Source organism: Glandiceps talaboti, chromosome 8, assembly GCF_964340395.1.
Source record: "Glandiceps talaboti chromosome 8, keGlaTala1.1, whole genome shotgun sequence".
Classification (NCBI taxonomy): domain Eukaryota; kingdom Metazoa; phylum Hemichordata; class Enteropneusta; family Spengelidae; genus Glandiceps; species Glandiceps talaboti.
In genome coordinates, this window is record NC_135556.1 from 24,697,554 (window position 1) to 24,712,713 (window position 15,160).

At 36.1% G+C, this 15,160-nt stretch overlaps 1 protein-coding gene across 3 annotated transcripts in view; it reads right to left on the reverse strand.

Annotated features, from left to right (window-relative positions):
- The window catches only part of LOC144439086 (protein diaphanous homolog 2-like), a 41,866-nt gene that overhangs the window by 11,266 nt on the left and 15,440 nt on the right, over positions 1-15,160 (reverse strand). For 2 of the 3 annotated variants that reach the window (XM_078128344.1, XM_078128341.1), the window contains exons 4-14: positions 12,554-12,747; positions 11,155-11,358; positions 10,531-10,639; positions 10,004-10,114; positions 9,339-9,457; positions 8,688-8,804; positions 7,964-8,252; positions 3,302-3,724; positions 1,941-2,052; positions 1,124-1,234; positions 326-516 (exon numbers count right to left, since the gene is read on the reverse strand). In XM_078128344.1, the coding sequence (XP_077984470.1) occupies positions 326-516; positions 1,124-1,234; positions 1,941-2,052; positions 3,302-3,724; positions 7,964-8,252; positions 8,688-8,804; positions 9,339-9,457; positions 10,004-10,114; positions 10,531-10,639; positions 11,155-11,358; positions 12,554-12,747 (1,980 nt within the window). The remainder of the gene's footprint in view (positions 1-325; positions 517-1,123; positions 1,235-1,940; positions 2,053-3,301; positions 3,725-7,963; positions 8,253-8,687; positions 8,805-9,338; positions 9,458-10,003; positions 10,115-10,530; positions 10,640-11,154; positions 11,359-12,553; positions 12,748-15,160) is intronic. The other variant, XM_078128343.1, reaches the window with a different exon arrangement.

Below are 15,160 nucleotides of genomic sequence, written 5' to 3' on the forward strand. Positions count from 1 at the left end.
ATTTTGACCCACAAGGTCAAAGTCAAATATAAAGATATGAGCAGAAAGGCCATCATTTGGTCACATTGATTCTGTCATAAAACTAAACGATTCACATATGGCCCCTATCTTATGTCACATTTGTATCTGGTTTGAAAGAAATCAGCCATTGTATGTAAGAGGTATGGCTGCACAAAGACACATAGACAAACAGAACCATTGTAACACCCCCCACTCCCACCCCCACCCCCACCACCACCACCGTCACCACCCCCACCACCACCACCACCACCACCACCACCACCACCTGGTGAAGGGTCGCTAAAAAAACTTATCTGGTGTTTACCTTGACACAAAACTGTTCTGGATCACTCATATCATCAAACTGGTCTTGCATCTCACGTAACATGTTTAGCTGATCCATATCAGGGATGTTGTTTAGTAGTGACTGAATCATTGAATCTGTCAATCCATCCACTTGAAGAATTCGCCGTATCATTTCATCATGTGATAACTTAACAGAACCAAGGAATATAGCTAGAAAGACAAACAATTCATTGTGAGATAACTTAACAGAACTGAGGAATATCGGTACAGAGACAAACGATGGTCAATCAAACCTGTAGTTTTGAGATACATAGAGCACAGACAGACAGACAGATAGACAGACAAAGACAGACAGACAGACAGACAGACAGACAGACAGACAGACAGACAGACAGACAGACAGACTGAACAGACAGACAGACAGACAAAAGTACAGACAGACCCAAAATATCAACATCCCCATATCAGCTAAAATGTTTATGCCGTGTATGGAAGATTCATATCAAATTGTAAGTGAATCTCTCTAATTCAGTACGTTTTCTTGCTGCATTGTATCTACGGCTACACATAATAGACCATTCAATACACCTTATGATGTACAACACTGAGAATCAGTCATTACGTCTAACAAAACAGTGTCAATAAAAGAGTTCAGTTACAGCTGGTATAGCTTTACCATCAAATACAACACTTCATAATTTACATACAAGGCTGGTGTAACATCAAATATAACACTTCATATTTTACATACAAGACAATAAGTTAAATATACAAAGACATTCCTTTGATTTGATTTGATTTGATTCAGTATACTTACATAGATTTTGAGCTGCTTTGGGATCCAGTACTTTCAGTTCTTTGGCTTTCTTTTTGGCTTTGGTTACATTCTTTTTCATTGCATCGCCATCAATTGCTTCAACTCTTTTTGCTGTCAACAAGAATATACCAACCAATCAGTATCTGTATCTAAGTTGACTGTGGATGGTTATTTTTTCAGTGGTCAAAAATGTCTTATTTTGGTACTATGATATATTATCATGGAAATACTTTTTTTTCTAAGTATGTTTTTGTGTCAGGGAATACCCTCCCAGCCATTGTTTTTCTAAAGAAACACGTACACAAACATATTAAGATGCCAATTTCCCTTCTATGGAGTTGCATCACAGACTATGATATGGCTAGTATGTAACACACTTCCCTTCATACAAGAAGTGATCAAGTCCATGCATGTGGAAGTAAACTATTTTTTAGTTATTCCACACTCTATTCCAGAGTCACATGGAGTGATCAAGTCCATGCATGTGGAAGTAAAGGCTTTTCCAGCAATTCCACACTCTATAGCGCAGTCATCTAGGTCCAGCAACACATAGCACCTGCAGACCCCAAGTCATTGCTCCTGAAGTATCCCCAAATTTGCACACATCATGTGAGAGAGACACAGCAGAGTGACACAGTCTGTAGAACACTCACACTATATTTTGGTCAGTCACAGAAAATCTCATCTCCAGTGGGATTTGAACCCATGACCTCTTGACTGCTAATCCTGAGCTTTAACTACTTCTAGTTGTGACCTTTGACCTTTTGACAACAGGATGATATCATATCATTGCGATAATAAAACTACTATTACTTACGTTTTACAGAAGTAAATGTCATAGCCAATGTCTTAAATAAATCATTATCTTCATGGACATCCTCTTTCACTTTGGTCCAGAATGAGTTCTTATCAAGATTTTTGGGCTGAATCTGAAAAATTAAAAAAAATTGTTACTGCTCAAACATACTTGCTACACTGTATACAATGTTCATTATTTAAAATCAAAACATCAAATATTGTTCATTTCTAAAGGCCCCGTTACACGATGCAACTCATGAAGCAATTCGTCGCATGCGACGAGGCTTGCAACTGCGACGGAGCGCGTACACGATGCAACTAGTTGCATGGTGAGTCGCAAGAGCTCAACTGTTGCACATGCGTAGATATATAAAAGTTACAGGTCATCGAGGTCAAGTCTTCTAGCGACAGGAATTTGGCAAAAATGCTATGAAATTGCTAATATTTACGAATAAAATGACTGAAAACTTGTTGAGGTATCGATAGTAAAACTCTATTCAATTCGAAGTTCGTTTATGGCGATGTTGATCTTTCCGATGTCGCTACTTGTATTCAAGTTGGAAATAAAATGATATTCAGCGGAAATCAAGCATTCATAGACATTGTATACTATTTATAAGTGATAATCGTGGTGATAAATCGAAATTATATAAAAAAATACTTGCTGAAATAGAATATTTACACTAAAAACATGGCGGCCATAACATTGAACGTCATTTGACACGTAGGTATATGTCAAAGGTTATTGCTTGCGACGCGACGAAGTGGTTACACGGTGCAACTCACGAAGCAACTCGAGAAGCAACTTGCGATGCGTCGCAAAGAAACCGACATGTCGGTTTCCTTGCGACGCACCTTGCAACGTCGCAAGACCCTGCGACGAGGCGAGTACACGATGCAATTCGTCGCATGCAACGAATTGCATGGTGCATTGCTAGTCGAGTTGCATCGTGTAACCGGGCCTTAAAAGTTATCATCATGAAGACTTTCCCAAAACATTTATGAATAAATTCAAAATGTAATAAAACATGTAAATATGTAAATACACCAATATAATTTATTAGTGCAAGTGAACGTGTGTGAGTATATGTGATAAGTACACAGAGAGAGACATAAGCAGACAGACATTCAGACACACACATACACACAGACCCAGTCAAACACAGACACCCCCCCCACACACACACACACACAAAAGAACATAGAATTAGCATATACATACATGTAAATAAACTACAGACTGAACAATGACTACACATGGTAAAACAACCAGAAAGATGACCTTCATGTTATTTCTTTCAATGTATCCATATATCTACAGATAACATTCACTACATCACATTAGTAACTGCCATAGTTGTTAGCCATACCAATATTTACCTTATCCCAGTTTGCTCTCTTCATTGGTGTCTCTGGTTCATATTTCTTCTTGGCTTGCATGCCAAAGGGTAGTGAGGCTGTTTGTGGTGATGGACTTTTCCCAAACATTGGACCTTTACCCAAGACAAAAACACCACCACCTGGAGGAGGTGGTGGTGGAGGTCCTCCCATTCCTGGAAGAGGTGGAGGACGGGGAGGTCCACCCATGCCTGGAAGAGGTGGGGGTGGGGGAGGGGGAGGCCCACCACCCATTCCTGGAAGAGGTGGAGGTGGGGGAGGGGGCGGCCCACCACCCATTCCTGGAGGTAATGGTGGAGGGGGAGGAGGAGGCGGCCCACCACCAGGTAGTGGGGGAGGTGGGGGAGGTGGAGGACCTCCCCCTGGATTGGTAATAACCAATTTCCCTACACTGCCGGAAGCAACCTGCAAAGATAGATAAATCCAAACATAAGATGCAAAATACACACTACATTACACCAATAACAGTTACAGGTCTGTGAAACATTTCATTTCAATACACAAACGTATGTCTCATTTTGTTTCTTTGTTGTATTTTTGTTCTTTGAATTAAAAATCTCAGCAAAGATACTTTGCAAACATTTAAAGTATCCCGTTCTATTCAAATCAAAGCATCACTGCTGCATTCTCGCAAACCAGAGCTGTTATTTCTTCCACTACACTTCGAAATACACGTTTCGATGGTGCCGTAAAAGAGGCTGTGGTTTGCGACAATGCATTGCTGAAACCTATTTCAAGCGAAACTTTAAATCTCCTGAACTAAAATGTTCCACAGTGGTTTTTATATCAATCACAGACTTTTAGTAATAAAGATATAATCATATCAATATACTATCAAACTAGAGTGCCTAGAATTTCATTTCGGTGGTGTGATTTTTTTTCACACAACGCTTTTTGTTACGAAATACACACACACAAAATACAGTCACTGAGAGTGTCCATACATATAAAATGTTACATGTTATATTTATATGGTGAACACAAATAAACACTTTTGTGTGTGAATCTTTCTTCTTTCATCTGACAGTGATGTTGATTTACGTTTACAGTGAGATGAACTGTACTATTTTATATGCTTGTTTGATGCAATTTGTAACCAAAAAATATATAATGTGTGATGTAAAAACATCATGCAATCTTATTTACCGATAAACTCTATAGCCTCTCTAATTTGGTAGTCACTATTTTTTGACATATGTAATGTTCTCATAAATCACCATAATACTGTGTATATAGTGTGTATATGTACTTTGGCTCTCAATCTCATTTTAGCTTATTTAGATGTCTGTACCAAAATAAATCAGTTTGAAAATAGAATCACTTTCTCTATTAAATTCTTACTAAGCATAGGTTATAAAGGCAGATTTATTTCAAATCAATACATTTACTTCCAAAAGTGATACAGTATGGCCATAAGTATACTGTAGTCAAAAATTGTTTATCAGCCCAAATTATGTGGGGCCAAAATGGGGGAAATGTCTTTTGGCTGAAATTGTTTGCACCAAAATAAATACATTCACAGTATATATATAATGTAATCAAGCTACATATAATACTCTGTTATCAAATTTCTCTCTCTCACTCTTCTTATTAAAAATGCCAATATATAAGAGTTGGTTAAGATTTGGCATCATCACCTACACAAAGCCTGTAATCACAGTATGTCATTCTTGGTATTGACAAGCTTACACCTTGTGGAATCTGATTGGTCAAAGCAGAAATGACATCACTATGTTCAAATTTTGACAATTTGAAACTCAGTTTTACCAATCTAATCCGTAGGTTGTACTGAAAGATATATTAACACATATTTCATTGTTTGTATATGTATTCCAAAGACTTCATGGAAAGTGTGGATATTGACATAGAGAATTCCAAACTATGATTACAGGCAAGATGTAAAAGAAAGTGAATGCTAAATCCACACTGACATGGTTGAGGCATGGGTAAATACCCAATGTACAACACATAGGAGAAACACATTGTAAAGAGATTGGTTACCATCTTATGATTACTGAACATTTCCTGAAATCATAAAATATAAAGTAATGAGATTGTATAGATACATAGAACAGTTAGAAACATAGTGGACTGTCTATATAAGGCTACACTTGCATCACTACTGCAGTTGATATGCATAAGGTGTACTAGGAGACTATTTTAATTGTGAATACAAACACATACACTAACATACTCACATATGCATACATACAAGTTTCTCCTATGCTTCACAGCCCAAATAAACACACAATTTATTGGCAGGTCACCAAGCTGTCACATAGAGCAACACTAACTCAGTTGATATAAGGAGTTCAAAACTAAAACAAATTGGCTTCACTGTGACAGATACTGGCCTAGAATGGTTCAAATTCCGCACTCTCTAAACTTAAATACTGTCACCCTTGTGACTTTTCCACATCTCCCATTGGCTGTTCTCACAACATCCAGACAATAATTTTCCTCTCTACTAACGAAACGCGGAAAATTTAATTTCTTATTACCTGAAATAACATTTACCACCTACTAGGCATGTCACAGCAATAACAATCATTCAATTTCTTAGCCAACACTATAACTTAATTCCACTCCTTGTCTAACTAATAGGTGTGCATGAGAATAAGTCAACCTTGTTCTATTTTGGCCTTCTAATATAAGATAAACTGCTTACAGGTACTGATACTGATAATTGCATACAAGCTGACAGGCATCTCAAAAGGGAAGGAATATATTCTGTATAGTCTTCATACATTTTAACCAGTGGTAAACCTGTCCCAATCAAATTCACTTGCAAATACCTAACATAGTGGTAAACCTGTCCCAATCAAATTCACTTGCAAATACCTAACATAGTGGTAAACCTGTCCCAATCAAATTCACTTGCAAAAACCTAACACAGTGGCAAACCTGTCCCAATCAAATTCACTTGCAAAAACCTAACACAGTGGCAAACCTGTCCCAATCAAATTCACTTGCAAATACCTAACACAGTGGCAAACCTGTCCCAATCAAATTCACTTGCAAATACCTAACACAGTGGCAAACCTGTCCCAATCAAATTCACTTGCAAATACCTAACACAGTGGCAAACCTGTCCCAATCAAATTCACTTGCAAAAACCTAACACAGTGGCAAACCTGTCCCAATCAAATTCACTTGCAAATACCTAACACAGTGGCAAATCGTCAAAAGAATAACATCAAAATCAAGTGAAAGTTATAAAAATCAAAAAAATCTAAACCAGTGCTCTGGAAATCTCTTGAAAAATAAAAAGTTTGGGGAATAATGCTCAGTCTCTCTGAGACCTTCTGTACATCATGTGCTATTACAGTCACAGGCACAGCAGCCATACACTAATACTGGCAGCATATAATATCACCAGTTATCTTTATGGACATCTATTACAAAGGAAAGTTATGGTCTTTGTACACTTTGTTTCAATATATCAATTTGTTCATGACATTTTTTGGTGACCTTTGACACTGTTTGTATGACCTTTGACCAATTTTTGAGATGAATGTAAAATTTCTATTCTATGAAGTTTTGTTTGCTACCATGAGAGAAATGAACTGATAAAGATGATGATGATGATGACAATATGATACTTATATATGGATCATCTATTTTGTTTATGAATGTACCAACATGCTGTATGAAGAATATGATAATAGAAATCAACCAAATGCACCTTTATTGAGTAATAATGACAGCTGTATTTGTTGATCTTGGTTGACATAGGTAGTTTGGGCAAACCTTGAAAGAGTACGACCAAAATTTAGCATAAAATGCTGGATGTTTTGATACAGCACATTATCAGCACATACATGGTCACTTCAAGGAAATATCATCAGGTATACATATACATACATCCTTATCACATTAGGGGGTGCTGGTGATATAGACCTTTACAAAATTTACACCCTCTTGAGTTTCAACATAGAGCATGAATCAAATGATGAACATAAAGTTTGATAAAGGGATTTCATTGATTCTTTTTAAAAATGTAATGCAAACACTTTTTTTTTCATTTTGAAAACATGACAGCACATTTATCCATCATTTTTCAATGTGCTTTAGTTAATCACCAGCTGGTGAAACAAACTGGAAAGGTGTATTGATATTAACCAGCAATGAACATGAAAGGTGTATTGATATTAACCAGCAATGAACATGAGAGGGCACTATGCATTGAACACTGGAATGGTCTATTGAAATTAACCAGTGGTGAACACTAGAGGGCACTATTTATTGCAAAGGTCTATAAGTCAAATAGTTGATGCATGAACAACGTAACAAAGACATGTATTTGTTTCAGCAGCCCATTTAGGGAAACGTGGACAAGTCTTTAGCATGCAATTAAATCGTAAGCAGGTTCTGTACATTGGAAGCTGGTATAGAATCCAGAATGATGCATTACAAGGATTCCAGAATTGGCAGGAATCTTTAGCCTCCAATGCCTATATCATACAGGGAAGAAGCCATAATTGAGAATCAAGGAATATACTCTGCAACAACATGCACTATGAAACCATGGCAACTCAATAAACAAAGTTGTAATCAGCTAATAGTTGTCATTTTTAAACCCTGAGCCGATCCAAATTTCAATATGCCATGGAAACATGTTATGTCCAGAGACCACGACCATACCTTTTCTTTGTAAGCTTCAAATTCTTTTTCCAATTGTTCAACTTTGGTATTAGCCTGTGTCAGTTTAGCTTCAGACTCCTGTCTTGCTGTGCATTCCTGTTCAAAGTCTTTTTGTAGTTTTTCTACCTTCTGTGCATTGTCTTCAGCGTTGGCTTTGTCCACCAAGTTTTCCAGCAGTGGATCCACATCAATTTCAAACCTCTTGGTATGCCTAAAATCAGGATCTGTACCACTACGATGTAGAACTATCTGGGATATACACTCCTCAATCAGTTTATAGTACTGTGGCCTAAATAGAAGGATATGAAATTGATGGAGAAGTCATTAAATGTATTGGTAGAGAAAATGCAATGAACAGTTTGGGCACAACATTCATAGCTACAAATGTTTCAAGTGTTTGCAGTTCTTGTATTCCTTTATTTTATAGAAATTCACACATCTTGTCATAAATGCTTAGCATTTGGATGTTTGCGACACACACACTTTTCATAAAAAGTGTTTGGCATCCAAGGTTTTTATGTTATGTTCTTTGGTTGATAACAAACTGAAGTGTAATAGCTGAGAATTGGATTGAAAGTATAGGTAGTCAAATATGAGTCCCTTGCACATCTCAATGATGTTGTCTAAACAGACATGAACACTTGCTGCCACAGAGGAACAACACAAATTACTGATCAAACTGTGTTCTTTGACAAACTGAAGAAACTGAATTGAGTTAAATTACCTTGCATATGCATCATCTCTAATTAAAAGTAAATGTTGTAGTATGGACAGAAAGTAGGGTTCTGCATTTGTATCCATGACTGCATTGTTGATAAGTCGGAAGACGTCATCCACTTCAGTGAACAGCTGTTAAGGAAACCAACTATACAAGTAGTCAGATACTTGTATACAATGTTACAAAGTATCAAACTGGCAGTTCTGTTTTGCATTATCTTTCTTTACTTTATCAACAGCATTGACAATAATGTAACTCCTCAGCTAATATTCATTTCAAACTTCTGCCAGTTTCTGAAAGGCATTGAAATGCTTTCTCTCAATTCAAACTTGTCTTATACGAATTTCTTTGTTTTCCATGCTGTCTTTCATACGCACATTCAACTCTGACCTCCATCATTTCCTATAAATAATGGTGATGGTAGTGGTGTCTGTGAACCTGTCTGCCTGTGAGTCTATATGTGTGAGGGTGTGTGTCTACGTGTGTGTGTATGTGTGTGTGTGTCTGTGTGTGTGTGTGTGTCTGTGTCTGTCTGTGTCTGTGTCTGCATGTATGGGTGTCTGTCTGTCTGTCCATCTGTCTGTGTGTATCTGTATGGGGGTGTGGCAGGATGACGATAGGGTGTAAATGAGATATAATAATTATATCAAAGGATATTCAAGTTCCATTCTAATATTTTGATATCGCTGAGATAATTCCTCCAAGTCATCTTCTTTGAGTTCATCAAATACTGTCAGTTGAGTTTTCAGGTCTTCAGTTGGTTGGTCTCTCAAATCCTGAAATTAATAAGTTGGTAGATGTACAGGTAACAACATAATTATCTAAACTATGGCTCAGTTAGGCAAGAAACATGTCACACTATATACAATGAACAAATCATGAGTAAGCAAAGAAAGTCTATGAATATGTACATCTTGGGCTGTTTACCGATAAATCCACATACAGGAATATACTGGAAGAATGATTCACGTAAACAGTCCATCACATAATTGTAAAACAATCATTTTGAGCAATAGACTCTTTATTCACTTTATACAGCTAGTCAGTCTTTGACATGGACAACAAGAAGGTTGGACCAATTGTGGTTCATAAACAATCAACTGGAAAAACTCAAAATGAACCCCATAAGGAAGTTTTTTTCCCTCATTTACCCAGAAGAGATTCTATGGGTAGATTTCACAGAAAGGAATGACTTTTAATATATTTCAATGAAAAGGACGTGTTTTCAAGTGGTTGATAGAAATCACCTTACATCTATAGCATCACTAAGACCCGCTCTCATGAATTCATTTCTGATATATAATCTGAAATCTAAAACTTACATCTATAGCATCACTGAGTCCACATCTCATGAATTCATTTCTGATATGTAATCTGAAATCTAAATCTTCGGGTGACGATACTAATGCATTGATCAACTGCATACACACAACCTAGTGACAAATCACATACAAAGAATTGTTGTACAACATCATTCTGATCTTACAATTAGGATTTCTCATAAACTTAGAGAAAATCACATCTAGAGGAGCTAACAATATATAATTCATCCTCTGTCACATTTGTCAAACTTGGTATTATTTACAGACCTACAAAGCACCATAAAAAAGTCCAGTATTACAAATTATGTACTAAGAACTTTCTCCTAGGAGCAATACCATAACAATTTGTCATGTTTATGTATATGGCAACAGCATGATGTAAGGAAATGAACAGTACCAAGAAAGAGAATAAATAATGACATAATATCTTGATACTAACAAGAACATTGTGCTTTCAATGAATTTTATAGATGAACTGACAGGAATGTCATTTTCACTATGTCTAGTTTACATAAAAGTAACTTTACCAGGAGTTGTTTGTTGGATGTTTTCTCCATAGCTTCAATAATTGGAGTAAATCTATCTCTGTCTTCTATCTCACCATACACTGTGATAGCTTCCAATGCCCTCTCATGCCTGCAAAATACAAAATATTTGCCTCAGATGGTCAAAGAGTGACGCTGTACAAACAAAAGTTCATACTGGTTTGGACATTGAGGGCAGCCTTCAAAATATCTGCACCTCACAATATAAACCCCTTCACTGGTAATAGTGGTGACTATAAATTGAGAGGTAGCTAGTTTGAGATGACATTTCCCACTTGGAATTCTTTTCACAGATAATCCAAAAACTATCAACCTTTATGTAAACATTTTCATTTAATTATCTCCAAGAAAGAAACAACAGAACTGTTAGAGGTAATCAAATAATCATCAATCTCTAAGTAAATATTTTCATTCAATACTCTCTAAAAAAAAATTGTTCTGTGAGTGTTTGATGCATCACTTGGAACTGACTTGTGTTATGCACTCACAATTACTATCATCTTCCAAGATATATTTGCAAATAATCTTTACATGATCTTGACCACATCAAAAGTGTTCATATCTTGGCCTTAGATCTAATGTAGTATGGTGTAGTCCTTTACTTACCCATCTGGAGGCACCAAACACACGGCAGCCATGATTTTGACAGCATCAATCATTGTGTGTTCATGTCTTGGATTGATAGACCTGGCTAGTGTTATCAAACCGTCTTCTTCAGCAAACATGGTCTGGATACCAAATTTATTGTTCATAAAAGCTCTCAGACAACGAATACCTTCATGTTGAATCTCTGCATTTATTTTACTGGGGCTGAAAAAAAAAGGGTAAAACATTAGTAAAGCTGTTACATGCTTACAATACAGATTTCCAATTACTAATTACTAACGTCTAGACAACTTATTTTGAAGTCAGGTATCATTCATTCTAAACACATTAAATTCAGGTGATGAATGCCAAACATGCAGCTGTGTTTTTAACTTGTTTAACTTCTGCATTGAAAATACCTAACTGTGTAACTGTTCATCATTTTAATACATTACAGATCACATTTATATTTTCTCTTCCATTGTGTCCTTATTTTCAGATATAAGTGAAAATTAAAATATCACCTACCATCACTACTTTGTTTACTTCTGCTCAAAAACACTAATACAGTATGTAATTATTGTAAACCCAGACATTTTGCCTTTAGAAAATTTTGCGATTTTACAGACTTCAGCTAGTTCTCAAAGACTAATTTTTACTAATTACCAGACTGGTACAGTGTGTATATATTCAAGAAGTCACTACTTATTTTTGTATTTTTGTTGTCCAACGAAAATTAATCTTTTCGGAAAAAATTTCAGATTTACAATAATTGTTGATGTGGATGTGATCATTTCTTTGATGATTTTTTGCAATTTTGTTGTCCAGCAAAATAAGTGAAAATAAGTCTTTAGCAAAAATTTCCCTGTTTACAGTATTATAAATCAATTATCCTATATTATCACCTACTTCTATGATTTCTCTATTTTGGACATATTATGAGATTCAAAATCATCAAATAACGGAATTATATTTTTAATAATATTTTTGATATTTTTTGATAATATTTTTCATTTTAATGGAACATTTTTGAGATATATATGAAAGGTATAAATGTGTGACAGTTTTTCCATAATGATATTACCATATTTCTATCAATGCAATCCTCAGAAATAATCTGTAATGAGTTATTCCTTTTTCACATTTCTGGATTTTCACTACAATTTTGCTTAATATATGTGAGTGTAGTTATGACTACTCAGAGAGTTAACAATATGTACTTGTCAATTTTGAATTCTCAGAGCTGATATATAAGCATGTTCATCTGATGGCAATGTAAAGTGAACTCAGATGTCCTTTCTATATCCCTTAAAAGTCTGTTTTTCCCAACTTTTCATTTTTATGTACAAATATCCCCCTGGTAGAGAGAGGATAAAAAATGCAATACACTACAGGATATTTTTTTGTTTAGCTTACTTACTTTTCATAGCAGTCCTTGAGTATTTTCAGTACTAGCTGAAGACCGACTTTACCAAACATTTGTAGCCAACTCATGGTATTATTAGTAAGTGAAACCCTTAGTGATTCCATGATGTGAAGTAGTGCCTCCCCCTTGTGGCCACTTTTCAGTTCTAGGTGATAATCTGTAGCTTTTAATGAGGTGCTGTCTCGTTTCTGAATAAAAAGAAGTGAATAAAATCATTAGATTCTTACACAAAGTGTCAGATAAAAAATATCAAAGGTTAAGTTATGTACAAACTGAAATCATGTCTCAAACTACTATATTTGTAGTAGCCTGTTCATAGCACTGTTAAGATACATCATTAGCTGGTTGTACCTCACTAGCCCTATAGCCTGTTCATAGCACTGTTAAGATACATCATTAGCTGGTTGTACCTCCTAGCCCTATGCTATAGCCTGTTCATAGCACTGTTGAGATACACCATTACCTGGTTGTACCTCCTGGCCCTATAGCCTGTTCATAGCACTGTTAAGATACATCATTAGCTGGTTGTACCTCACTAGTCCTATAGCCTGTTCATTCCACTGTTGAGATACATCATTAGCTGGTTGTACCTCACTAGCCCTATAGCCTGTTCACAGCACTGTTAAGATACATCGTTAGCTGGTTGTACCTCCTAGCCCTATAGTCTGTTTACTGCACTGTTGAGATACATCATTAGCTGGTTGTACCTCACTAGCCCTATAGTCTGTTTACTGCACTGTTAAGATACATCATTAGCTGGTTGTACCTCACTAGCCTTATAGTCTGTTCATTCCACTGTTGAGATACATCATTAGCTGGTTGTACCTCACTAGCCTTATAGTCTGTTCATTCCACTGTTAAGATACATCATTAGCTGGTTGTACCTCACTAGCCTTATAGTCTGTTCATTCCACTGTTAAGATACATCATTAGCTGGTTGTACCTCACTAGCCTTATAGTCTGTTCATTCCACTGTTAAGATACATCATTAGCTGGTTGTAACTCACTAGCCCTATAGCCTGTTCACAGCACTGTTAAGATACATCATTAGCTGGTTGTACCTCACTAGCCCTATAGCCTGTTCACAGCACTGTTAAGATACATCATTAGCTGGTTGTACCTCACTAGCCCTATGCTATAGCCTGTTCACAGCACTGTTAAGATACATCATTAGCTGGTTGTACCTCACTAGCTCTATAGCCTGTTCACAGCACTGTTAAGATACATCATTAGCTGGTTGTACCTCACTAGCCCTATAGCCTGTTCACAGCACTGTTAAGATACATCATTAGCTGGTTGTACATGTACCTCCTAGTTCTTGTATGTTGATACAAGGGCTAGGAGGTATGTCAATCTAGTGATGTATCTCAACAGTGCCCTCTTGTGGTTGGAAGATGACATGTAATGTAAATAAGGGGACCATAAACTGTGAAGTATATGGTTAAAACTAGGTCAGAATGTCTGTGTAAATAAGTCCTAATTTATAGGTATTAATCAGTAATCTAACATGATGTTTATGATCGAAATATCCAAACGTTGTAACGTGTTATATCCTGATACATTTCCTTAACTGCAATTGAACCCAAACATTTCCAAACAGAGGAAATTAAATGTAATTGGCTATATCTTGAGAATATTACTCCATCACAATTAATCATCTCTTAGTCAATTCTGAAGTATAGTTTTGGAGGCACAATAGAAATTCTCTTCAATTGATTGATTGCTTCACCTCAGTGGTTACTAATATTGGTTGATTGATTGATTGATTCAGCCTTAGTGATTACTATTATTGGTTGATTGATTGATTGATTGATTCGGCCTCAGTGGTTACTATTCTTGGTTACAAAGTTTATTACAGATAATTGCTAAACCACTTTCACTTATACTGTAAAGAGCATAATATAAGTATTGCTGAGTTGGTGTAAGTAGTAGTCACTAGAACTCAGTATGACATTATTTATAAGGCTAGCAATCTCTCTAGTCTATAAATCCTTGTACAATGTACACTTTGAAGTATTTGGAGCGTAATTAGTCTAGTTCCTATATGGTATCGTTATGATTTACACCCCCACTTAGAGACTATATAGGCATCCAGACTAAGTCGTAATGTACTTTTGATCAGGGGTGTAACTTATTTTAAAAGAAGCACGTAAAATTGGGAAAAGTGTATGCAGTATCATCTATGACTCCATGAGGGAAAACTATGAATTTGCCCAATAATGGATACATAGTGGTTGAAACAAAGAATTTAACTGCTGAAAAAGTAGCTGGCAAGAAATTATGTGGTAGCCAATTGTTTCTGACAGCTACAGTCCCTTATCTACATCACTGATAGATCCTTCCTATCTGGAAAGGAATGACACATATAACACATTAATCCACTCTCCTTTCTTGGACTTATATGGTAGCAACATCATAAACTATATTTCCTAGATGTGTTACTGTGGTAGAATATGAAACTTTTTACTGTGGAGTTCCTGAACACAACCAGGATGTTTCCGTAATGACATACACATATTTTCTCGAATGATAGTATGAATGCAATTATGCAATATGCTATCAACAGTGTCACTGTGGGCAAATAAGAACTGACTACTCTTA